At 43.2% G+C, this 26798-nt stretch overlaps 1 protein-coding gene and 1 long non-coding RNA gene across 3 annotated transcripts in view; one reads left to right on the top strand and one right to left on the bottom strand.

Annotated features, from left to right (window-relative positions):
• Positions 1-26798, top strand: part of LOC142559676 (uncharacterized) — a 52514-nt gene that overhangs the window by 10310 nt on the left and 15406 nt on the right. For both annotated transcript variants that reach the window (XM_075671240.1, XM_075671241.1), the window contains exon 2: positions 14914-15053. In XM_075671240.1, the coding sequence (XP_075527355.1) occupies positions 14914-15053 (140 nt within the window). The remainder of the gene's footprint in view (positions 1-14913; positions 15054-26798) is intronic.
• LOC142560861 (uncharacterized) lies at positions 584-5928 on the bottom strand. The gene is made up of 3 exons (XR_012823456.1): positions 5514-5928; positions 4642-4755; positions 584-2267 (listed from the first exon to the last, which is right to left on the bottom strand). It is a non-coding gene; the product is annotated as an uncharacterized LOC142560861 (long non-coding RNA).

Below are 26798 nucleotides of genomic sequence, written 5' to 3' on the forward strand. Positions count from 1 at the left end.
CTATAGAACTCTATTGTGTTTATTTTGATTGCCTATAGAATTTTCCTATAGAGTTTCAAAAGTTATTTGGCCACCGCATTCTTATAGGAACTCTAAAGACGCATTTCTATAGAACATTTCTATCGAGTTGCTTTAAAGGTGCTAAAGACAAATTTCTATAGAATATTTCTATCGAGTTTCTTTAGAGATGCGAAAGACAAATTTCTATAGAATATTTTTATCGAGTTTCTTTAGAGATGCTAAAGACAAATTTCTATAGAATATTTCTATCGAGTTTTTTTAGAGATGCTAAAGGCAAATTTCTATAGAATATTTCTATCGAGTTGCTTCAGAGATGCTAAAGGCAAATTTCTATAGAATATTTCTATCGAGTTGCTTTAGAGACGCTAAAGACAAAATTCTATAGAATATTTCTATGCAGTTGCTTTCGAGTACCTACAAGCAAATGCCTATAAAAGCTAGGCCGATATGTGTAAATAACTTGCAATTTACCAAAGTTCTACTGTAGGCAATAAGGACTACAGTAAATGCAGTGGCAAAATAATTGGTGCTACAACCACAAAGTATTCAGTTTGAAATGTTTATTGCACTTGAGACTAGATACATACTTCATATATATGACATACACTCTTCAGACTAGAACTTGCAACACACAAACTGTAGCTGCCAACATGCTTCTCAGGTCAAGCTGGTGGTGCAAACACGCGAAACATGAGGTAAAAGAATCAGTGGCAGACTTGATTACAGTTGACACCTGGCAATAACAGGCTTGACTAGGACAAGAAACCATACCATTAAAACTGCAAAAGGAGTGCCTGTTCCAGCAGCGCACATTGAACGGTTGGATACTAAAGCCTGAAAATAGACTGATATGAATGTGCACTGCAATGTTGTGTCAGCCTGACGAAACGACACAGCATTTTGGTTTGTTTAAGTGCAAAAATAACACTGGCAGTCGCTGCGAAAATGTGGCAAATAATGGCTTTCACAGATAAGTACACCATATACCGAAACCACACAGCATATTAGTCTATGTTTATGTGTAAAATTAGCACTGGCAGGCCCTGCAAAAATGTGGCAAACAGTGGTTTTCATAGAGCAGTACAACATATATCGTACAAAGTTTAAAAGCTTGTATTTCGTTGTAAGGGAAACAATTTTGAGATCAGAGCCAATATTCTAATTAGGGTGAGAAATACAAACCAAACCGACACACGCAATGACTAAAAAAGAGATTTAGCTCAGGAGCTCCTATGTAATGCACATAAACAGTAAAATAGTTTTTCTAGGCAACTATGGAATCAAATTTGATGAGGTTTGATACATTTAAAAATGTTTAAATCATAGTTTTACATTAAAACCATCAATATTTATTAAAATTTGCTGAAAATAGCAAAACTTGAAGGAAAAAATAAAGAACTAGCACAAGTTCGTTAATTCTGTAAATTTTCCTACTCAAATACATCCAAAATACAGAAATACTTTTGAGACAACCACAGCACTAATTTGAAGTTTGTGGCATTTGAGAATTCAACTTGTTGCAGGAAGAACTATTTGGCAGGTTTAAGAAAAATAACATCACGAAGCTTACTAATCCCCGTCTCTGTGCCAGAAAGAGATATCACAGTTCTGCAGACTCCATCTGCTATGTCTAATGTCAACAAACTTTATATATGAATTTACAGCTTACATGAAATTGTTGCAGAGTTTGATAGTTTCGCACATCTACTCATAAATTAGTGATTGTTTCTTAGAGCAGCATATGGTATCTCTAATTTGCCAGATTAAATTATGGTATTAGGTCCAACAGAAATGTGATCTAATTTTTTAGATATGAGTAAGATTTGTTAACCTTACTGCTCTGTTTCTTCAAAATTTGCAGTTTTCATGAATTCGTATCAAAAGCAGACTAGTTGTCTGAAAATGTTTTATCATGGTACTGTGATACGTGAATTATGCTTTTTGAAATAACATGTTTACTTTGATCCAATGATATTTCTTTACTTTATCTGATTCCTTCCTGAAAAACTGCACAGTATTCACGAGATATGAATAAATAAATATTAAGTGAATAAGTAAACAAATAAATATTGCGGTTTGTCTTATCATTCCACCACCAGCATGACCTGCATGGAGCTTTGGCTACTGCTCACATGTTGCAAGTTCATTCTTACATGATCACCTGCTATTTCACTTCCCAGGAAAGGAGCGAGGAAAGGCTAGTTTTTGGCCTCATTTGGTCCGTCTAGTAACGGCGACGCTGGAGCCTGGAAAATACAATTGAAATTAATTTTCAAAAGGTGTAATGAACATTCAGCCATAATGTATTAGCAGGCACAAACATGCCACAAATATCTATATAGTTGTAGCATTATGCTAAGTTTCATTTCAGTATTTCAGAAAAAAATTATAACAGAAAAGTGGCAGAACACCCCACCTCCCCACCACTCTGCCAAACAGCAGCAGTTCTTTTGAGAATAATTTTTGACAATATCTTTACTTTCCCAAGATACTGTGACATCAGCACTGGGCCAATGTGCCTGGCAGTAGAATATCATTGCTGATGACAAAAAGCATCTCCAAACGACAACAGCCTAGTCACACCTTAATCTCATCTTGCAATGACAACACATTCCCCATTTATAAGATAAGCAAGCAGGAACACCCATGAGCTAAGAGTCCTATACAGACGTCACACTGTGCATAGGAAACAAATTTTTTGAAAAGAAGGGAATGACCTACTGGCTTCTATTGCTGAGCGGTAGACAAAATTAATATTCCATCCGCTGTTAGCCATAGTTGGTATGTACTATGCTTAATATGCCAATAATAAATTTCTCACATGGAGCTTGAGCAATCATGATGGTGCATGTAAGTATCCATTGTATGGGGAACAATAATGTTTTAAGTTGTTTTCGCAAATTATGATGAATAACTGCCAATTAGTGGTATTTGGAACACAGTCGCAGTGTCACTGTCAGATACAATCGACACAGTATATTCGTGCTTTTTGAGTTATTGAAACAATTAGTTTCTAATCTAGTACAGGTATGTACACTGATATGTATCCTAAACGCAATGATAAGACTTCCCAATTGCAATTGAAAAGGTAATTCGGTTTTAATTAAAAAGGGTCCTTCTTGCAACATGGCATGTGAAAAACAGAAAACGAAAATTATACTAATCATGTCTCTTTGAAAATTGATTGCATAACTGCTCTGTAGGTCAAGCAGAAAATTTAACAAGAAATAATGTGCCTAAAACTAGTTGCAACAAACAAATTTGTTCCTACGAAGGTTGCAGACAATTCAGTAAACAGATTGTGACCCAGTCTTTTTATGTGGCATTCCTCAGCGAATTTGTTGGTCAATTGGTTGCTGCAGCTGAACAAAACAGATGAACAGTCTAAATCTGGCGTGCAGCCCCAGTCCCATCGGTGCATGGTCAAGTGGGACGAACATACTGATCCGGGGAGTGAATTATGGTGCTGTCTTAGGCACGTGTTGAGGCACCGGCCAATCTGCTGCATGTACATTTGACCAAATGTACACATGATCACAAGAATAGACTACACTACCTCTGAGAGACACAAGACAAATTTAGTGGTATCTAAGCAAGCCTTTCTTGTCGGGGTGCCTATATGCACAGCAGTGTGCAAGAGAATTGAGAAAGGCAAGCAGGCAAGGGAGGCTTGCTCGGTGAAAGATACCACCAAAATTGGCGTGTGTGTCACAGGCAGCGTACTGTATCCCTTTCACATGTGGTCAAGTGTACATAGGGCAAACTGGCCGGTATCGTATATGTATAAGAGACCACCATATTTCATTCAAAAGACCAGTATGGTCATCCAACTTGGCCGTACATTTCCACAACGGGGCTTCATGTTGGATTACAATCATTCATCTGTTTTCATCCACTGTAAAAATTGACAAGTGAAATCGATGAGGCATACCACATATATAGTAAGACATGTGGGTGAGCCGCCATTTTTAATGCAACAAACAAAAAAGGCATCCTGTGTAGGTCACAAGGTATCCATATCAGTCTGTGCCTATGTACTACTGAAGTAAATGCAGCATAGGAAATACTGACCATCACATTAATTTTCAAGAAATTAAAGCTCACCAAATGTGTATTTTGCAGTGGCTGTTACTAAAGGAACAGAGAAGTAACTGTAAAGATATCAATGATAAACAAAGGTGTGCGCACTACGTGCATAGACCTGTGACATATTTACTCCACTACACTTCGAATTCCTACATGCACAGAAAACTGCACGAGATTGTAACACAAACAGAAAAAAAATATGCAAATAAGGGTACAGCATAGGAAATAGTTTTCAAAGAATAAAACCACAATAAAAAGTCATAAATACACTACGTACAAAGCAAAAATTATATTTAACTTGCAGGTAAGCAACTTACGCAAAAGAAATACTAAACATCAGGAAAGGTTAGGTATAGTTTTATACAGAACACAATAATGTGGGCATAATGGCTATGCACACAAATAGGTAGCAAGTTCAATAAGGTTGCATAAATATTTAGTCTCTTTAGTAAGCTGCAGTATGGAATGTGTTGACAAAATTCACCATGAATGACACCAAGCCTTCTTTTTGGAACACATACATTTCATACACACCTGACATGACCATCCAGATCACACGCCATGCTGCTGCAGCCATATATCCACAGGGTCTGCATTTCTGGGGGCTCCTCGATCTTGCAGTTTATGTTGTGGGTCACGGCCTCGCCACTACAAAATGAGGTCTATGTTAGCTTATAGCAGTGGCACAATAAAGCTGTGATATCGTGAAAACATGCAATCAGCACCTAAAAGGGTCATGAAAACAATGTCTGCACTAATGTGGAAAGAGAGCAAATGCTTGAAATTATCGAATGTCATGACAATAGGGACCTCTACATCAAATAAAGTTTTGGACGCGCCGCAGCAGCAGATTACAATCTAATCTTAATGTTTTTTCCATTACTTAGTATAGGCAACGTTCCCCTGTCATGTTTAGTTAAGTCAGTTATGTCAACACATCTTGTCTTGGAAATAAAGCTGTACTAGTGGCAAGCTGTGATTGGCTTACATTTTTTCCCTAGAACTGTTCGTTAGCCAAAAACCTCGTAAGCAGAGATTGTGCACAACGTCGAAGCATTTATAAGTGAGGAAACGTCATTAAAGAAAGAATCGATGAAGAGGTAGACGGGTCGTTACTATGCAACTTTAGCAGACAGGCGGGAGCTCACGCACAGCTGCACAAGGTGAACACGATTTCCGAAACTTTTCTCAGCGGAAGCAAACGCTTATCAGGATTATCAATTCCGCACTGTGGCAATAGAGTTGCGTACACAATTTTTACAACCAGCGCGTAGCAAGTATCAGCACAGGGTTCACTGTTGACGTGGGTGTTCCACTTGCTACGTTCGCAAGGCACTCTATACACACACGGGAAGCACACACAACACGGATGAACGCACGTGTAGTTGGCGAGCACGATTGCTTACCGTTTCAACAGTACGGCGAGGTCGAAAGGCGCTCTCCAAGTTTCCAGTGATGCGTCTGCGATGTTACTTGCAGCAAACAAGCCGCTGGGTAGTGGACGAGCTGAGGCACGCTAATAATACGCATTACTTCTTTGCGCCGTCCACCAAGCTTTCCACGACAACCAGCGGAGACAAAGGGAACGCACTCCACGGCATGAAAATCGTTGGTCCACATTTAGCTGGCGGGCCACGCATACGGCGTGCTTACAGCGAGACTCAAGCCATCTTCTGGCACTTTCGTGCTCGCGAACTACGTCTCATTTCATTACAGCAAACCTAATAACACACGATCAAACAAACACATCGATGCAGCTCGCACAACAACCGTTGAAGACGGAGCAATTACAACACGCCGTATCTTCGTATTCTACCTGTCGCGTTGAATACGAAAATACCGGCGCTGCCATCGCCGTCTGTATAATAGTGCGGCTGTTGTGGCCTCCGTGATTCCTACAATAATACCCACTACAGCAGGTTTTGTGCCGTTTTGGGCCGAACTACATACATATGTTGCTAGACAAGAAGAAACATTGACATGCTCATATTGTGTGCTATAGTTTAGGGCAGAAATAAATTACATGCAGTATTCTTGCTTTTGAATCGCTTATGCCACATGTAGTCAGCAAAAAGCATGGCCTTCAAGATCCGGACAATTTACCCTGCGTAAGCTATTGCTGGGGTGTGATTTTAACGATTTCAACCTCGGTCACTGGCCTTAAAACCCTAACTGACTTTATGCGCAGCCGTTACCTGCACTACATGCGCCCTCACTTCGTTTCTCATTGAAGTAACTTCCTGCTGTCGTTTAAATGTAGCCCAGAAATTGTCCACACAACCTCGGAGGTACACATGTGCAGTGTGTGATGTTTCCGTGCGCTTGTGTCCGTCGCACAGCAACATAATTTATATACGATGATTTTTAATTTTACCCGTGAGGCACAGGTTACGCTTATGTGTTCCCTATCTTGCTTTCGTGGCGATGTGCTTATCATGCGCGGATCGCGCTCATGTGGTCCGTGACTTTTCAAGATTCCTTGAAAAAAAAAAATCGTTTCTGCAGCGTGCATTTGTCGCATTTGAGTGGTGTGTGTCAGAAATGTGCGGCGGCGTTCGATGTGTTTCCGCCCCAAGTGCTGCAGTCACTGCATGCCAGCAAATAGATATGACGCGATTGCTAAGGCGCAGTTTTGCATAGTGTTTCTTGGTATACATCTTTGTGATTTACCTGCATATGCGATATAAACCACAATGCGCGCTTCCGTTATATTTCTTTGGTTTTCCTAATTTCGATTAGTGTGATGTTTGCCTTCGTCAATGAGTGTCTTTTTAACGATGCTCTTACTTCATAGTAAAAAACCTAGGAAATGCCGATTGCAAGAACCAGCGTCTTCCAGTGCCTTCCTGTGTGAAATCAGCGCGTTTTTTTTTTTTTAAGCACTGGATTGCACTGGGTACGCTGGCGCTCGCTGGGACTCACTCGAGACTAGTGAGAACGCTGGATAAGAGCTGGGCAATGCTGGGTCACACTGGAAGAGACGGTCGCATTGGAAACTGCGCTGGTTGTGTTTGTGCCGCGCTGGTTCCAGTACGCAAGGACGAGCGCTGCTGAATATTAAATGCTTTATACAATTTCATCACTTCATACTAGTCTCTTGTCCTAAATAACGCTATATCTTAGGGTCATAGAACTATTTTGTGTCGCAGCATGGAATAAAGGTGCGTGAGCTGCCTTGTTTATTCCTACACATGTGACAATGAAAATCACTTTCGTTTTTTGCAGTTTGCCTTTTGACAAGGCGGATAGCTAAATTCTTGAACGAAACCATGCAAACGCAGAGGACGCCGCTTTTTTAGTAGTTCGCACGTAACATATGATTGGGAGTTATCGCCATTGTCGCAGTGTTGTGGAGTGGACATGAAATCCAGAAGTCGTTCAGACGCGCTCGAACAGACCCCGAGTTCGAAGCCTACCGCTGCTTGATATTATCGCACCGATAACAAGGCTGAGGCGATTCGTGCGCTTCCACTTTCCCTATTGTGCTAAAAAGAGTCCTGAGGCTCAAATACACACATTTTAGCTTTCGCCAGCTACCCGCGCCGAGATCAGTCCCACCGAAGCTTAGGCATAGCGTATCCGCCGAGTCCGTCTGCACGCTATCGGCGCATCTAACCTCAAGAATCAAGGAGTCTAACAAGGATAAATTACTTTATATTTCAGATTTCGCATCGGTGCTTTTAAATAAACAATTTTTTCATGTCTACAATGCCAGCACAAGAAGTGAGGAGCGCCGATGTGACGCGTCATAAACGCAGGTATATGTGCTGTCGCCGAAGGCTCCCAGCACTAGCCTGCGCTTCTCTGACGAACATATATGACTAGACAGACGTGTAGACTGAAAGACATCACTGAACTAAGAAAACATAGCATACCCCTCGCGTGAAGAACAAGAAGCGGCTATCGAAATCGGCAGTAACAGCCCATTCATGCAGCGTCCCGGGTCGGTGGTTCATTTAGGACTTTTTTCGAAGTTAAAATACCAATCGCAAGTGAAAGTCGATGTTATGGCACTTCCGAGCACACTATTGAATACGGAAACCAAATTTTTCTTTGTGGTACAGGCGTGAGTTTTAGTTGCTGGGCGATAACGCATCTACCACGTCTGTGCGAGACTTCTCTCTGTGAAACTAAAAGTGCTTCTCGATTTTGGTATGCTAAATTATCCGCCTATGTTCGTATGCTGGCGTGGCGTAGCGGTAGTCATCCGGGCTGGGGATCTGCAGGTGCGACGATCGAATCCTGGTCAGAGCACTTCTGTTTTTACATGTTCTTTTTTTCGTTTTTCATTGCACTAAAACGCTCTCTGTTGCTTTCTCTATTCAAAAAATACATACGGTGTCTAGGCACCGCGTATTTAACGCGCTAGAGCTGTTTTTCGCACCAGTAACCAGCGCCTCCCAGTACGCCGCGCTTGCCCAGCGCCCCATGCATCCAGCGCGCGGCACTGGACCCATAATCCGGCGATGCACTGGATACTGGGTACTGTTTATAGAGTGAAAATATAGAGCCGTTCTTAGACAGGCCGCACTTTAGCTTCTTTAATGTCCTATAAACGTTCCTTTATAGAACTCAGTACATATGCCATATGATGGCACATTTTTAGAACGGGAATGGAGAGCCAGTCTAGAGACAGGCCGCATTAGAAGTTCCGAAAACGTTCTATAAATTTTTCTATAGAATTTGGTGCATAAGATGTCAACACTACCTCTATAGAATTATTATGGTGGATGTAGAGCCATTCTATAGACAGGCCGCATTAGAAGTTCTGAAAAGGTTCTATAAACATTTTTTCTGTAGAATTTGGCACATAAGATGTTAATACGACCTCTATAGAACGTTTCTGAAAACGTTCAATAAAAATTTTTCTATAGAATTTGGTACATAAAACGTCAATACGACCTCTATAGAACATTTATGGAGGGTGAATGGAGAGTCGGTCTATAGACAAGACGCATTAGAAGTGTTAAAAACTTTCTATAGACATTATTTTATAGAATATTGTACATATGATGACAATAAACCCTCTATAGACTGCTTATAGAGCGTGAATGGAGAGTCAGTCTATAGAAAAGCCGCATTAGAAGTGTTAAAAACTTTCTATAGACATTATTTTATAGAATTTAGTACATATGATATCAATACACTCTCTATAGAAAATTTATAGAGAACGAATGGAGAGCCATTCTATAGACAGGTCGCGTTAGAAGTTTTAAAGACATTCTATAAAAATTACTTTATAGAATTCAGTACATAGGACGTCAATACACCCTCTATTGCACATCTATAGTGTGTGAAATGACTTGTTTCTATAGAAAGGTTTCTATAGACTTCTTATAGAAATTCTATGCAGACGACTCTATAGATCGCGAGTTCCTATAGAGTCCCTTTTGACTCCATAGGAACTCATTAGGAGTTCTAAAGGAACTCTAAATCCATTTTCATAAGGGTTTCATTCTTACATCTCCTCTCCATTACGGGTGAGCCAGCGCTTTTCTGAAGTCGGCTGTTCAACTTCAAATTTTCCCTCTTCAGGTCGGATGCATGAACAGTGAACATTGACATAAATAATGTATTTTCCATTTAGCGAGTAAAAAGGTTTACATTTATACCTTCGAATATAGTCACATGCTAGAGCTTTCAGAACAAGAAATATCGAAACCATTTCTACTCAGCAAGAATACTGAGATGAGCATCACTTTGGCGCAATCAGCCAATAAATGTGATAAAGTGAATTTTAGGGCTGCACTAATTTTCAGCATTTCTCAAGGGATACTATTAAAAAACGATTACAAGAAGACCATTAGCAGGAACATTAGGGAATGCAACTTGAAAAGGTGTGGGTTCGAAATCGCACTTGACTTGCAAACATGACTTCAGGGCTGCATAACTTCTGTTTTTTGCCGCGTAACACAAGTAAATAATTCACAAAATCTAAGGACATCTAAGTATTATTTCTGAGTTGTGAATACGAATTATAATGTCCACTTGAGCGTCGCTGAGTGGTCCTTCGAATTTTGCGATGCGAGTATTGCCTTCAAATTTTTCTGCAGGGCATGCGATCGAGTTTTGTGATAAAATTAGTGCCACTTATTTTTTATAGCGAAGCTTTCTTTGGGGGGGCCTCTTCCTTCGACATTCCTTCTATTGCTGCTGCTGTGGCTGCTGCTGTCTAGCACACCGCGTCGGGGGATAGTTGATAGCTTGTCTATACATGATAGTAGCTCTGCAGAAAGAAAACGCTACTCGAGAAACTCGGATGGACCTTTCCACCGCGTCGAATGTACACAATGCCCTCTGGGGGCTCCTTCGGCGTCGTCAGAATAGCTTCTTGATATGTATAATTATCTGTGGCCTCCCGCCACGCAGTAAGACATTTAGGAGGTGAAACTCCTCTCAGCGCGCGCGAGCACGGGCCACCAGATAAGGTCGCAATTGTTCTATGCGCCGACGGGGCCGTATACAGTGGCGCCGCCATGCGGCGCGTCGTAGAAGCCGCAGCGAAAAAAAAAATGCAGCGCTCGGGCAGGCGGCTCCGGCGCACGGCGCGCTCTCAACGGCGGTAATTTCATTCCAGGCCGCCAGGCGCCGCAAGCACAATAACGGCTCCGCGGGTTTGTGACTTTTTCTGGTCGCCGCAAACAGCAGCGTTTCCACTCCTAAATGTTTCTTGCTCCGTGCCTCCCGCTGAAGCACCGCTGAAATTGCAGCGCTTACATTTCCACTAACGTGTAAGTCCAGAAGAAAGCTAGATAGATTTGTGAAGAGGGGGAGAGGAGGCAGGCTATGTCGTAGTCACGATACCAGTGAATAAAAGCGTTGCCACTCTTCACTCGCATTTCTTAACTTTGTGAGTTGCGGGGACTTAAGGAAAGTGTTACGTGAGAAGGCAAGGAAACCGTACTATTATAGACAGGATTGCAGTTGTGGGCAAATGGCATAAACTTAAGTTCAAGGTACGGTACGGCACGTTTCTGCTATTTCTGGAAAATGAACACCATGTAAATATGTCAAGTGGACAACTTTCGCTGAACCTATGGGTTCAGACAGTGTTTGATAATTTGTATGGCAAGAGTAGAAATAAAAAGAAAATGAAATGAAATGAAACCTGACGAAGCACAGCAACAGTAAAACGCACCGTAGGGTCTAGGTGACACTATGAAAGTGGTCACACGTCAAATCAACACTTCTATAACCACCGCGGTAACTTTGTGGCTTTGGCAATGTTCAAAGTCGCAGGTTTGATCCATAGCGCGGCAGTCGGATTTCGACACGAGCGAAATAATAAAAAAACGCACGTGCAATTTTATTTAGGGGCACCTTAAAGAACCTCACGATGTCAAATTTAATCCGGAGTCTACCACTACGGCGTCCCTCATATTTCGATTGTGGTTTTGGAACGTACAGCCCCATAATTCAATCGGAGTTTAATAAATCTGTCACGACGCGATGTGCCATGTGATGCAATGAATATGCTCAGTCCTCTCAGAGGTTATGAAGTATGGCTCACAACAACGCATCAAGCAAGAACCTCCCCTTGTGCGCTCTGTGTAACACGCAGACAAACAGCAGTGTTGCACGCTAGGTAACGTTTAACGCCAACTCACCGCTCTCGTGTTGAACTAAACATAGGCGAAATTAAACATTCGCTCTCAACTTTGTCACTAGTTATCGTCCATCAATGGAAACAACACAGAAAGCTTCGCTTACATAGATTCCTGCAGTGCGTGGGATTCGCACATTTTTTTTACAGTTTCAGCGTTAACATGCTGGCTGTAGACCGGTATCAGTAGAATGATATTTCTGAGAAATCATGTAGATTTATTTTTAAACAGTGCGTTCGCTAATGTCTATTTGGTGAGTCAAGCTCACGATATCACGTTGGCTCACGCCAACAAATGAGAGTGAAAGTGCAGAAGAACAACTGCTCGACGAGATACCGAGGAAGTAGCAGCGGCGACGAAAGCCCGCAGGCACACCAGCAGCTAAGCCCAGTGGGCGTGCGAGATAGGGAGAGATACGGACCGCGTGCCGGCATCCTAAGCCCTCTACACTCACGCTACACATCGTTCTATCGGTGCACCAGGGGTTCCGTTTCGCCCGCCCTGCTATGACGAGGCACGCTGCTGATGTGGTGTCGCAGCGAATGAGAATTTAGGTGAGGTTTCACTGCTAAACCCACCAACTTTTTTGCTCATTAGACTATTTGATGCTTTCGAATCAAATGTTGTGCCTGATACCGTAACCCAGTGTCTATATGTTACGCTGTTGATATCTAGGCCGGAAGATTTCCGGCCGGGGAAGCCGCATTTCGATGGGGGCAAAAATAAAAACAGTGTTCGTGTACGATGCATTGGGTGCGCGTTAAAAAATCCTAAGTGCTCAGACGTTATAGGGAACATTCCACTAGGCTATAACTCACATTCATATCCTTGTTCTAGCACGTTATACCTCATGGGTTAATTAAACCTGTTGAAATGGTATATAGCGGATCTTAGACTTGGTACCCGTACATTGCAATTTATTGTGCCGGTAATATTCGCAATTAAGATGATTCACAAGCACATGCTGAAAGTCGCATTTCCATCTGATTATATATTGCTTGTATTTTTTAAAAAAAGAAAGCACAATGTCTCATCTCAATTTGAAATCTCGGGCATCGGATAGCAGAGGTGGTTTTAGGCCAAACAAATTTGTGGGTGATCTTAATCTTTGATTCAGGTGCATCTTAGTGGCCCTCGCACCTCAGCGTTGTCCTTCTTTAGGTTAAGGAAGCGAGGTTAGAGGAGTGAGGGAGAGCGAGGAGGAAACGCAGCGCGCGCAACCTCGCGCGGCGTAGCCCCCTAGCGAGCGGCGCATGAAGCGCGCCTTACGCGCCCTCTCCGGTGTTGACGTCAAAGCATGTAACGAGCGCGCTCTCGCAGCTGTTGCGAGCAGCGAGCCATCGAGCGAGCAGGTGCGCGCCGGGAGAGAAGTAAGAAAAGAGGGAGTGACGTTACACCCGCTCTCCTAGGAAGATCTCGAGTCTGTGCCAGGCATTTGTTTTCGATTAATTAGCCAGTTAAATATCATGTCATTCTGTGCGTGACGTCATTAGTGACGTCATCACTCTCGCTTTATATTTCCGGGTTTCCAGGAATTTCGCCAAAGTCGTGCTCACGGGGCGGGTCTCTAAAGTATAAGGTGTATATGATTCTGTGGTGTGGTGTATGGTAATCAGGGATTTCTAATTAATTCTAATTCTTCCAGCGACCCAATAACTCAACTTTTAACTGAACTTATGCTCTGATACCACATCAGTAAAAGCCTGCCGTGGTTGCTCAGTGGCTATGGTGTTGGGCTGTTGCGCTCGAAGTCGCGCGATCGTATCCCGGCCACGGCGGCCGCATTTCGATGGGGGCGAAATGCGAAAACACCCGGGAAGTTAGATTTGAGCGCACGTTAAAGAACACCCAGTGGTCAAAATTTCCGGAGTTGTTCACTACGGCGTGCCTCGTAATGAGAAAGTAGTTTTGACACGTAAAACCCCGTAATGTTAATCATTTAACATCAATAAAAAGCACTTGAATTTCGTACAGTACCTTTTTTTCTTATTTATTTGCCTTTCGTCCCCGGTCACATCAGGAGTTGAACCGGAAGTATTTCGAAACAAGCAAGAGTACCACTCGCGCCAGAAAAGAGGTACTGAGAAGAGCTGAAAGGACGAAATCACAGGACTCCCTTCAAACTTCCTGGCCTGTTTTCTCTTTCAAAGAGGAATGCGCGGTACATCCTAACGTAGAAATGTACACCACGCTATCAGCCTTACGTGATAGCAGGACATATGACGGGACGTAAGCAATCATGGGCGACGCTTGTGGCAGCACTTGAAAAACACTTTCGTTCTGCAGACACCCGACAGATGTAAATGTAGCACCGACGTGGATGCTTCTAGCAGTGCTGTGAGCACAGCTTGAGATTAGCAGCAGCTGCCGCAACAGTAACGTGCTGATTCAGAGTCCGGCCAAGCTTATCGTGTTGTTTTGTTCCGGATGAAAAAATTTCAAATATAAACCAAAGTTCTCGACATTAACTTCAATGTGTCTCAGCCAAACCACAAAACCCGCTGTGCTGTGATTTGCAGTTCTGTTTACAACAATGCTACAGGTCAGGGAGCCATAGAATGAAAGAGCTAACATCTCGCCGTTCTGGTTTTACTAAATTCTGCACTGGGCTCATGGATATTCCAAGTAGTGGCATGATTTTCATGACAAAAGAGCACTTCAGGCATTTAGCTGACTTGTTCAGGAGTCTGACATATTCTAGGTATTGTGCGAAGCAGAAGCTGCAGTCAGTTTAAATTTCCCGCAACACTGTCGCGGTAGTCGCTTGAATTATTCGGTTCTTGTTAATCAGAAATCAAGAATGCGCTGTACAAGCTGGTGCGGGTAAGTTAAATATCCAAATTCCTATTTTCCCGCTGAGTTGATAAGAAATTGAGGAATGCATGTCGCGATGTTTTTGAAACCACGTGGAACTGCCACATCCTCGACTTCGTAGGCCAGCCTTGCTGAAATCATGTGGTTTCGTTTCAAGTTAGCGCCACTAAAGAGCGTGTCCAAGCCTAGCGGTTCCATTGATCCTACCGTTGTGAGCGTGGGTACATTGACCATTTTTATTTCATATCGCAAAGTGACTAGCTTATTCGTTCAGGGTATAAATAATTGCTGCTATGTGAAATGATTGCCTTACATGTCAATGTTCTTTGTGTTTAACTTAACAGCGGTAATGGTTAGCAGAAAATACTGTTGTCTCTTTTCTTTCTAGGCCTTAGACACGAGCCAAAAGATTTGGATGAAGGTGCATAATTACCCAGTGGAGGCGGTGTCATGTGTTTATTATGGAAAAATCTCATTAAAGGATACTGTATACGATTTCAATGAATGGTACACAAAGGGAGACCGAAAGTAAGTGCCGTGTGAAAGGTAACAATAAAAAAAATTGCAAGGATCCAATTTGCTAGGAACTTATGTGTAAACTACCGACAGCACGCTAAGCTGCCAGTAGGTGTTTGTACCGAATCGTTGTACCGAAGTTAGGTGTTTTGTATGGAATCTTATTATTGACGCCTAAAGCGGCGGACAAGCGCTGCCGGTGTTGAACAATTTTCGCAGGCAAGGAAGAAATTGTGGACACTTTTGTGTGAAGTGTACAGCACCGAGTTGCAGCCGCGTAAAATCTATAGTTTAACACATAATATCACCGTTGGTTTCTCATCCTTCCATCCCATGTGGTGCATTTCACTTACACTTTATCTCTCTTATAAAAATATTATTGGAAAGCGAAATTCAAGGTGTGAGAAAAGGTTGACGGGGTTCCTGGGCCCTTTCACATTCGACAGCATAATATCTTAGCAGCTTGTGGTATTTGGTGAAAATACACAGAAATAACGTTTTAAACTCAGTGCATCTCACGTGGTGCACATATGGTGCAACATTTTTAACACAGTTATAGTGATTCTCAGTATTTGCTACATATTAGAGTAACGATGGTGCATACGCGGCGGGGTAATCAGGCTGAGACTGGGCACACTCAGCAAACTCGCAATCAGCAAAATACAAAGCAACATGTATTAATAAAGCGACAACGTTGGCGGAACTATTCAATTGTGGCGTTTCAGCTAGCAGCTGCGCTGAAATTCACGTGATTTAATGCTATCCTATTCAACGAAAAACAATACATAAGCGCGCAGTCTGGTTTTTATGTTTAGACGCGTCTCGTTTGACCTATGCTTGCCCCGATGGTTTACAATTCTCACAAATAGGATCTCCTTTAAGAAGCTCCTATTTATGAAATTTAAGATTGCTTTATAACACTATGTTTTTGGGGCGATTACGAAAATACAATCACTACGACATGTCATTCTAAATAGGGAGCCTTCAGTGTCATCGTTTGGCCAGTGTTCTGTGTGCACGTAAACTCTACTTACTGTCGTGACCGAAAGTTATGAACACTGCCAATGCATGGCCGGACCATTCCGAACTAAAGCTCAGATGAACCTTCGAAAAGAAGTGATATTCTTTGGTCGCGGTGAGAAGTAAAGCGGTTGGATGGTAAGTTCAAAATAGATTGGATGGTACCTTCCAAAATGGTAGCTTCCAAAACCGTAAATGTGCTGGAGTGGCCGTGGCGAACAGCCCTTTCTGAGTTGCCAGGCTCATCGTCACTTTTTCGTACAAAGGAATAGGGAAAGCAATGAGCTCACGGCTTCGAAAGCTGTGAGAAAATACAGGATTTTCCATTTTATATCACCCAGCCGCTTAAAAGGGCCCTGAATCACTTTTTATCGAAGTCAAGAAATGAATTTATAATTGAAATAGCCCATTTCAAAAATACTTTGCAGCAATATGTACTACAATGCGTTCAGCAGAAGCGGAGTCCTTGGCAATCAACCCGGTGCTTCCGCTCTTTGAATTACTTGCACTGCGAAGGCTAGGATGGAGTAGGGCGCGTCGGCAATGCTCCGCCTACTGAACGTCACCGTAGCGCCCGGTTCATTAGATTTTTTTCCCTTCATTTATTTACTTCGAAGGCCGTACAGGCATTACAGAGATGATTGGCAGTAGTTAAAAAAAGGAAAAAATGCTAATGAGGCAGCACATGATTACAAATAGCCAACTTGAACACTTCACGCTCTGTAATAGCGACAATGGAGGCGGGAATGCGATTCCAGACTTGGCTTATTTTCGGAAAAAAGGTTTTGAGGTATACATGCTTTTACACTGAGACACGCCAACCTTCATTCGATGATTAATACGGCATGACAAATGGTTTGGAAGCTAAAAATTGGTATTTTTAGGCCATTATTGGTGTATTATATTTTATGAAGATGACATAAAGTGCAAATACAACGGGCAGTAGAAAAGAGAGGAAGGTCAAGATGTTGCATGGTGCTAGTAACGCCGGCTAAGTGACAGTAGTTAGCGAGGATAAACCTCGATGAGTGGTTTCGAAACTATTCTACGAAATGTGTTAGTGAGCAAGTGTGCGGGTCCCATATGGGTGAAGCGTACTCGAGTTTAGAACGCCCGAGTGTTTATTTTGTGATAGTTTCAACGGAACCGGGGTGAGACGGAAATTTCGACAAAGAATACGAAGCGTGTTGTTAGCTTTGTTAAAGATAAGGTGAACACGTTTCTGCCAAAAGAGGGTTTTAGTGATATGGACGCCTAGATACCTCTTGACGAAGTGAGGAGGGAAACGTTAAGATCACAGCCATAACTAGTAGACTGGTCAATTGTTCGAGCCATCCTCATTGCTTTACATTTAATGTGTTGTTTCAAATTCCACGTGTTACACCAAAGGGAAATCTTATTAAGGTTAGATTGATGTACGGAGAAGTCAGACTCATTAGTAATTACGTGGTCGTCTGCAAACAGCCTTATATTTGATGTAACAGCACCAGGCAGGTCATTATCACAAATTAGAAAAAGAAGCTGCCCAAGGACTGACCGCTGAGGAATACCGGATGCTACATAGCATGATTTCGAGTGATGATCAATAACAGAAACATACTGCATTACATTTCGCAAGAAACATTCAATACATTTAAACAAGCCGCAATCAAGATAGACTGTGCTAAGTTTCAGTAATGGTAGTTGATGTGAGACGCTGTCGAAAGCTTTTGCGAAGTCAAGAAAGATGCAGCCAATCACGAAAGGTCGATCTAAAGCGTAAGGCAAATCATTAGCGAAGGTTATTGATTTAGTCTCACAAGAATATTTTTTACGAAAACCATGCTGCTGTGAGGTAAAAAAATTCTTAGACACGAGAAAACTAACAAGGTTGCAGTAGATTAGGTGCTTTAATAACATGCATGGAATAGAAGTTAAGGAGATTGGCCGATAATTCAAGGGGTTATGAATATCACCAGACTTGTGGACTGAAATCACCTTTCCCGCCTTCCAGTCGTCAGGCAGTGTTAAACTATTCAAGGACTGAGTAAAAATATGACTAGAAAGCAGATGAATACGCTACAGTACTCTTAAGGAATTTGTAACTTATTTTATCCATACTCGGCAATCAGAAATGTTTAACTTCTTTAATCGAATCGCATATTCCATCAATGTCAATTGAAATCGGTTCCATCTCAAGGTATATCAAGGCACGTGCAGACGGTGAAGTATCTGTTAGAGCTTGAAAAAAAAGATGGCGAGAATGTGTAGTGAAAAGTCGTTGAGCAAAGCTCACGGTGGACGGGCAGTCTAGTGTCAGTTTTCAGAACCATTTCATTAGGATTGCGTCCGATTGCGTACGTAATTAGTTGTTCGCAGGCGTGGTATTACTTCAGAAAAAAGTAATACTTTACTGAGCCAATGGCCATTTTATATTCAATTGCGATAGCCAAGTAGGCAGCTTTTGCTTTGGTTTCCGCAGGCAACATGAAGCGTTGAAAAATGAAATTTTTTTTTTCTTTTTAAGAAGCTGCTTGGTGCCTAAGTTAAATCAAGGAGCCCGATTACATGGAGACAATTTGCGAGTTCGAATATATTTTTCAGTAATTGTTTCAACCTTATTTTTGAAAATAAGGTTGAAATGTTTTCTGCGGTAGAACTTTCCCTGGAAGGAAGAAAACGGGAAAACTTTGTAACCCGTTAATGAACAAGAAACAATTTGCTCTACGGTAGTCACCAATTTTCTTACAGTATTTTACACGCTGGCGCGTTCGTAAGAGATTAGCAAAATTTATCACGTAATAATCGCTTAAACCAGCTATAATTGATAATGAAGACATTGAATCAGGAGATCTGGTGAAAGACGAAGTCAAGGATGTTGGCAGCAATTGCAGGGACACGGATAGGCTCTTTAACAAACTGATAACAAACTTATCATGAAAGGTTGAAGATTGGCACGAGGATATAGTCACTGATGGGAAGTCAACAGTCCAGTAAATCACGGGGAAATTGAAATCACAGAGCAAGAACATAATCCTGCTATATGTTCAACAACTATTTGGTTAAGAAAGCGAAATAGTTCATTTCAAAATGCGGATGTACTATGGGGTGGTCAATAGCAAGCGGAAAATATAATCTCTTTGCTCTTTATGTGAATAGAACAGCAAATGAATTCAATCTGCGAAGGTACCTGCATATCAAAAGAGGTGATATGAAACAGCGATCAACGTCCCACGGCCACATCGTTCTATTCGGTCCTTTCTATAGATATTATATACCTTACTGAACGCTAAAAGTTTTGAATTTTCAATTTCGTTTAAAAGCCAGGCCTCGACTAAAAAAAACAATATCTGCTTCATGTGTCTCGATCAGCGCAGACGGGGCATCGCGCTTATTCATGATGGAGCGGATGTTAGTGAACAGTGCAGAGTAATCATTTTCGTGCTTATGCTGCACGGCCACGAGACGCTAACTCGAAAGAGGTAAGGGAGTATTCGCCGGAAAATTTATATCTCTGCTGCCTACATTACTGGTGGCAGCAGGAATACTGTTTGCTTAAGTTCATAAAGAGTAATGGTTAGAGATCAATACACGTAGCACGTTTTGTTGAGCAATGTGTTGTACCTGGGATGACACAATTGGCAGGAGCACTTGTCAAATATAATTAACTTATTCCTAGTTAATCTAGTTGCACGACAAAAGTCTTCTTGATTGGATACCTCGGATCCTGTTAGTTTCTTCTTTTGTGTTAGTTTGATGCCTTTACTTTGATGCCAGTTTCATGACCACAGGTCGACATTTGTCATTTACAAAAGCACCAACGATACCACAGAAAGTCAAGCTACCTCTACTTGATCTGTCCTCGAAATCGTCCAGACGACATTGAACCGATGCATTCTCACTTTTGATGGCTTCAGTAATGATGCGTTGGATATGAGTTGGTTCCTGCTCAGCTTCAAGCTAAAAACAACTTTCTCCTCAACGGACGTTAAAATGGCATTCGTGCTTGTAACATGCTCCTCAAGTAATTTTTGATTGGCTTTCACTTCATTAAGAGTTGAGATTAGTTCAGCATGATGTGCATCCATTTAAGTAACAAGAGAGTTTATGGCGTCGAGAACTAGGTTTGTTCCACAAATGGGATCAGGCTTAGGGGGGACAAGGTTAAACTCAATGCCACGGGACATCACAAGCAACTTCGTAACATGTAAACAGCCGGTAAACAAACGCCACAAAATGTCCGGGCATGGGACGAGCTGCAGAGCTCGTCCTCGTTGTTTCCACCAGGCAAGCTTTCTTGGCATTGAGGCACTCGTTCACAATAACTTAGTTTTAACGTTCTTACCAGATATTGGTACATTGCATGTCATCAGTCCAAGATATACGTAGCACATGCTCTCACTAGAGGCTGCTGTTGCTATTGCATTTCCATAAAGCACGTGCCTCCCAGTCCTTGCGGTCAAGGTTCACTGCTATGGTGGGAGTGCTACTGGTTCTCACGCGTTTAATACATCATCCATTTGTAATACAACGTTTATGCTTATGGAGTACATAATTAGTCATTGTCATTATTTTACCACCTGTATATTTTACGCGCTCTACAGCGACTAAACTTTAGTACTCTCTGCAGCCAAGTTACACCTGCCATTCGCAATTCAGACTCACAACTCTGACTTTCGTCGCGTTTTACCATCGATAAGCCATTCATTATCTTCTACAGATATGTAACGTTTGCGCCAACAAAAACCATGAATCATCTTAATTTTTGATGTTCACGCAGGCGCCACTATTTCAGATTTGGGCACCTACAGCGCGCAAAAGTAGGTTCTCCTCAGCCAGCCACAGTGCACTCCGTCATTGCGGACCCAGCGGCGGCGGTAGTATCTACGTTACGCAGCATACTTTGCTATATGTGACTGTAGTGCGTATGCGAAGCGTTTTCTTTGTGCACGACTGGGCTTGAAAGTGCGCTAGCGCTCACAAACTAGAATACGAACAGACTACGTGCTGCGGACCGGCTTTGTCCAGCATCAGCGTGAAGGACGGATATCAGCCGAATCTATCTTGAGCATTTTAATCGCTGTCAAATCTGCCAGCGCGTCTAATCAGGAGCGGCCAGGAGTGCAAGCGTTGTGGGATCTGACCTTAAGTTTGGCCCGTTTCGAGGCTAGTTGAGTGTGTGAAACCAGTCAAAACTAGCAAGCCCGACGGATGCAACACCGATAAGCAGCGTGGCCAATGTTTAACTTCCTACTATCAGTTTAATTTCCTACTATCAGTAGGAAGAAACCCACTGATCCAAACTGAGCCCTCTGATTGGTGTCAGCTATTGGCCAATAGCAGCCGCGTATGGGAACGTGCTGTAGTATGGAATGAGACGTCCAGATAATATTAAGGAGCAGGCTTTTGTGGAACCGAAAGGGCTTGAGAAAAAGGCCGCTTTGCACTCCATTTGCGAGCTCCACTCGCCGCGCACGATCGCAAAATATGGGTGACATATTCACAGCAGCGTATGCTATCCAAGGGCTGTGTTTTTCACTAAGTCCGAAGACGAAGAAGAGTACTCGATAAGCTGCTGTTCCTGCTTCGCTCTGCTTTTTCAGTTAAATTTGTGCGTACCGACACTCCCATGGTGGGTACAACTTGAAAAACAATGCAGGACGCTCTGCCCCCTCTGCTGCCAAGGTTGGGGGGCTGGCCTCTAAGCTGCAAGTCGGTCTACTGCAGCCGACCACCTGAAAACGCGACTCTGCCAAGGTCATGGAGCTGCTCTCACGTCGACGACATGGAATCCGACGATTGAAATGCCAAGGCTATAAATGGCCGGTTTATAGTAGGACTTCGTAAGACTTCAAGTGTTCGTGAGCTTAACTACAATAAGCCGCCCTCACAGCAAGCGTACGCAATCGCCTAGATCCCCGTCGCTGCTACAAGCAACCTCAAGTCCCTCAATAGGCACACTCGCACTGCCTATCTCTAGAAGCAGGCTCCAGGGCAAATCAGAGAGGTCCGAATTAATCCCAGAGCAAACATACTTACTGTTGTGTCACAGGAACCGCCCTCGACACATTGTAAACTGTATATCAGCTAGGAAATATACTTTTCCGCTCATTCATCGTACATAGAGGCAGCACCACCGCCGGTGTGATCAACGATGTGCATAGCAATATTGATAATGGCGATCTAGCAAAACTAATCTCCTATACTGTCCATACCACAAATATACACCATTTTGGATGGTCGAGGTGCATGAAGCTCATTTTTGAAGGAGACGACTTATCAACCCATGTGAAAGTTGTATAAGTGAGGCAGCCTGTCCGTCCATTCGTCCCTACGCCAATAAAGTGCCGCAAATGCCAGAAAATCGGGCACGTAAGCACATTGTGTGTGAGCAAGACCACATGTCTTCGCTGTGGTGGTGATCATGATGAGTCGACATGCGCAGGTTCTTACTTATAATTCTTCGGCAATGTCGAAGAATTGTCCGAAATTAAAGAGTGAACTGTCTGTGCTAAGCAAAATGTTAAGAGACCCATCCACACACAGAGAAGCGGCTACGAAGGTACACCGCCACCATAGGCGATCACGTAATCGCAGGATATCAGCGTCGACAACAGGACGACCTGTACGCCCAGAAAAGTGGTTGCGCGGTCCTGCTATTTCTCAAACGCCATGGCCCCCTTTAGCTACTTATACGCTTCTGAACACCAATGACACTACCCTGCCCTGCTTTCCCTGCCGTCTCGGAGTACAGAAGTGCAGCCGGAACGCCACCATGAACATGAAACTTCACCGTCGGATGGACAAATCAAAGCGCTGCTTGCACACTTGATTCGTTCATTGCGAATATGTCTTATGGCAGTTAAGAGGCCCGTTGCCAAGGCTACGGTACAAACTCTCGACGCACTAGAACCGGTGCTTGCTGCTATATAATAGCTAGCAAACACCATGACACCATCAACTTTAAGGTGATCACTGCAGAAAAAGACAAACCGTTCCGTAATATTGCAGTCGGACGCACGAGGTATACGAGGTCGCCTGGGAGATTTTAAAGAAACTGTGCTCAAGCACCGACTTCTAGTTATTGTGATATTGGAGCCGAATATGACATCGCCATTTAGACTCCTTGGATACGAACATTTCGCGTGTGAGACAGGCAGAAATCCTAGCAATGTTTTACTATGCGCGTGGTGTGACCTCACCTATTCGCTAAGCCAAATACCGGGGCATGGCAGCGACGAGTCCATTTCTATAATACTGAAGCTGAAGCGCCAGAAAATATCGATCATCGGTGGCTATGTTTCTACTAGGGGAAGATTTGAATCTGGACAGCTGAAACTTGTTCTTGACTCCAGCCAAGGACTTCGTGTTATCGTAGGTGACTTCAACGCCTACCACTATTTTTGAGGTAGTAGGGTCATAAATATTCGAGGAAAAAAACTTCCTGACTTCGCAAGCAGGAATGATCTTGACATCCTGAATGACCACTCACCAACATTTTTTTTGTTGGTAAACGTACAAGCAGCTGTCTCGATTCAGCTATCCTTCACGATGCATTTCGTCTTCTGCTGCCTGGTGCACAAACACTGAAAGGTATGGCAGGGATCACTTACCTAGTTAAGTACAACTGAGATGGTTTGCAAGACTCTCAGGTTATCATACGCGATGCACTGACTGGGGTGTTTTCAAAAGAAACTGGAAGAGTCCTGCAACTGTATAATTTCTCCGAAAGAGATTGAAGAGTGCACCACAGCAGCAATGCATGCAACAACAAGCATCATCCCAACAGCAAGCTCAAGAATATCCGTTGACGATATATTTGAACAGATGCGGGCAGTCCGATGTCGTTCCGAGAGTGTACAGGGGAACTAAATGTATATCAGAATTGAGAACGTCACGCCGTGTGCAAAAGATAATTGAAAGATGGTTTGACAAGTTCGACAGACGACGTTCAAGGACCTTTTGTACCAGCCTGGACCCAAGAAAACCGTTGTCCTCGATATGGCATGTTGTTCCAGCCCTACAATCTTTTCCACAATAACTACGTCCCTTCCGAGCTTTGGCTATCATCCAGACGCACAGGGAGGAAATCGTGGAAGATTTCTGCTTGCTTCTCTCCAGATCTACAAGAGCGGTAGCTTCACTACTCAGGTGCACTCCTCCAACAATGAACCATCGTCTCGACCTCCCATTTATGCTGCAAGAGCTACGTCCAACAATTTTTTATTCAGGACACTCAAGTGTGCCTGGGCTTGGTGGCATTACCTATTCTGCCTTACGCCATCTAGGCCCTCGAACGACTGAGGAGCTTCTGGCTTTATGCAAACTCTCTTGATGCTCGGGAATTGTGCCTGCACACTGGAATCCAATCGAGATTGTGGCATTATTGAAACCAGACAAGACACCCCATGGTATGCTTTCCTACAGACTAGTAGTGCTTGCCAGTTGCATAGGAAAAACCATGGAACGCATGACTGTGACGAGCCTGGAGAGGTTTTTGAAGAAGCGTAATATATATCCAGACGCAATGACAGGTTTTCAAAAGGGTAGGTCGTCACTCGACAGTGTTAGTGACCGTGTAACGACTGTTGAACATCAGAAACGTCGCCGTCAATTGACGGCTGCTTTCATGATATCAAGGATGCTTTTGACAATTTTCTGCATCATGCAATTTCAAATTCCCCTGAAGAACATGGCATCGATAGCCATATGCATCAGTGGATATCCAGCTATCTTGAAGAGAGAACGATATTCATGCCTACTCTAGATAGTGAAACAAGAAGCCATGCCGTCTATCGTGTGGTGCCTCAAGCCGAACTTTCTTTAATGTCAGTCTCGCTAGACCCGCCGACCGAGACCGAGGCACAGTGTCGGTCTCTGTGTACGCAGATGATATCTGCACATAGACCACGAGCTTAACGCGCTTCCAAATACAAACGAAGCAGCAGCATGCGGTTTCAATACCGTCAACATACCTAAACAGTCGCGGACCACAGCTCTCACGGACAAAAAGTGCAATAATTGCTTTTCACAGAGGTATATGGCCTGCTACCGTGTTATGACTAATGAGAAAATTGTACCTTCGATAAACCACTTCAAGTTTCTCGGAGTCATCAGTGACCGTCGTTTATTTTGGTTGAAGAAAATCTCTTCATTAGGAAAAAGGCTGGACAGCTTTACCGACATATGTCTTGAAAATCGTGGGGACCTTACAAATCATGTCTTCACCAGCTCTACCAGGCACTTTTGGTAGGTTACCTCAGTTACAGTGGGCCTGTACTTTCTCGGATTAGTACATCTGCCCTACGCACACTTGAAAGTGCTCAGACTCGTGCGCCGAGAATGTGCCTAGGGCTACTGCAATGTGCGCATATTTCGGGCACTATTGCCGAGGCACGCACGTGCACAGCTCGTGCGTGCCTTCAATGGCTCATGTTGCAATCTGGAACATGAGCCATTGTGACTGCACACAAGGCTAAAGACTAGAGACAGGAATCATCCACTGACGAACGTCACAAGCATAACGCTTGTCTCCAGTTACTCAGAAGCCGTCTTGTCGCAGAAAGACTTATTGCCGTCGGACTTCGAACCTCATGACATACCAGAAGTTCTACTCTGGAAGATAGCAAAGCCAACGGTGAAACTCTCAATTCCCGGAATAACGAAGAAGGTGAAAATGGCACCTGCTGTGCTCAAGTATTTCGCGTTAGCCTAAATTGCTTACATGTATTAATATACCGAGCATGTTTTTGAAGATGGTTCTGTGACACAGATCTCTTCCGCGGCAGCTTCCAGGGTAACTGGAATGGGCATCGCGTAAAAGTTCAAGATAGGACACCGAACCTCGTCTACAGCAGCTGAGTTGACCTGATGCCGAAAAGCAGTGCGTTGCATACTGAAACCTAGCCTAGAGAAATGGCCAGCGTTCTGTGACTCAAAACCAGCACTGCAACTCATCAGCAATTACATGTAGCACAGAGCGGCATATAGTCCCCTGGTTTATGATATGTGTCTGCTTGCTGAGGCGTCTCAATCCCGATATACTATCATGCTGCAGTGGATTCCTAGCCATTGTGGAATAGCTGTAAATGAACAGACTAACGCGGAAGCAAGAAAAGGCGCACACTGATGGGAAGATTATGAAATTGAATTCTTCCTGGCATGACATCAACGCCTCGCTTCATAACTACATGAAAACCTCTATGGCGCGACAATCGGACAACCCCAAACATCGGCAAGAGAGCCTCCATTCGCTTGACGCTGGTTAGCGATTCCGGCTTGCACTTCGGTAGCGGAAAGGCCAGGAAACACTTATCCATCGATTACGGTTCCGTGTGGCGTACCCTCACCGATATCTTCACAATATTGGACAAGAGCGGGATCCTGACCATAGGGTCTGTCAAACTCCCGAGACAATAGCTCACGTGATTGGGTGTGCCCAGAATATGCGACAGAGCGAAGAACACTTAAGTCCAGTGTTGTCTGCTTGGACTCCCGTTCCTTTTCGGAAGGAAATATTTTAGACGCGTGGAAAAGAGTTGACCATGCTCCACATGCGATAAAGCCAATCTTGAACTTTCTACGTGAGACTGGTTTACACAATCGCCTCTAGAACCTGTGAGACGTGCAGACAGTGCAAAATGTGTTTGCGAGATAAGTAACTTTTTGTGTGGACAACATTACTCTTGCGTGTGTTGCGTCTACAGCGCGTATCCATGTATTGGACAACGTGTATATGGTAGCTCGTTGTACCATAAC

This window comes from Dermacentor variabilis, chromosome 10 (assembly GCF_050947875.1).
Source record: "Dermacentor variabilis isolate Ectoservices chromosome 10, ASM5094787v1, whole genome shotgun sequence".
Taxonomy (NCBI): Eukaryota; Metazoa; Arthropoda; class Arachnida; order Ixodida; family Ixodidae; genus Dermacentor; species Dermacentor variabilis.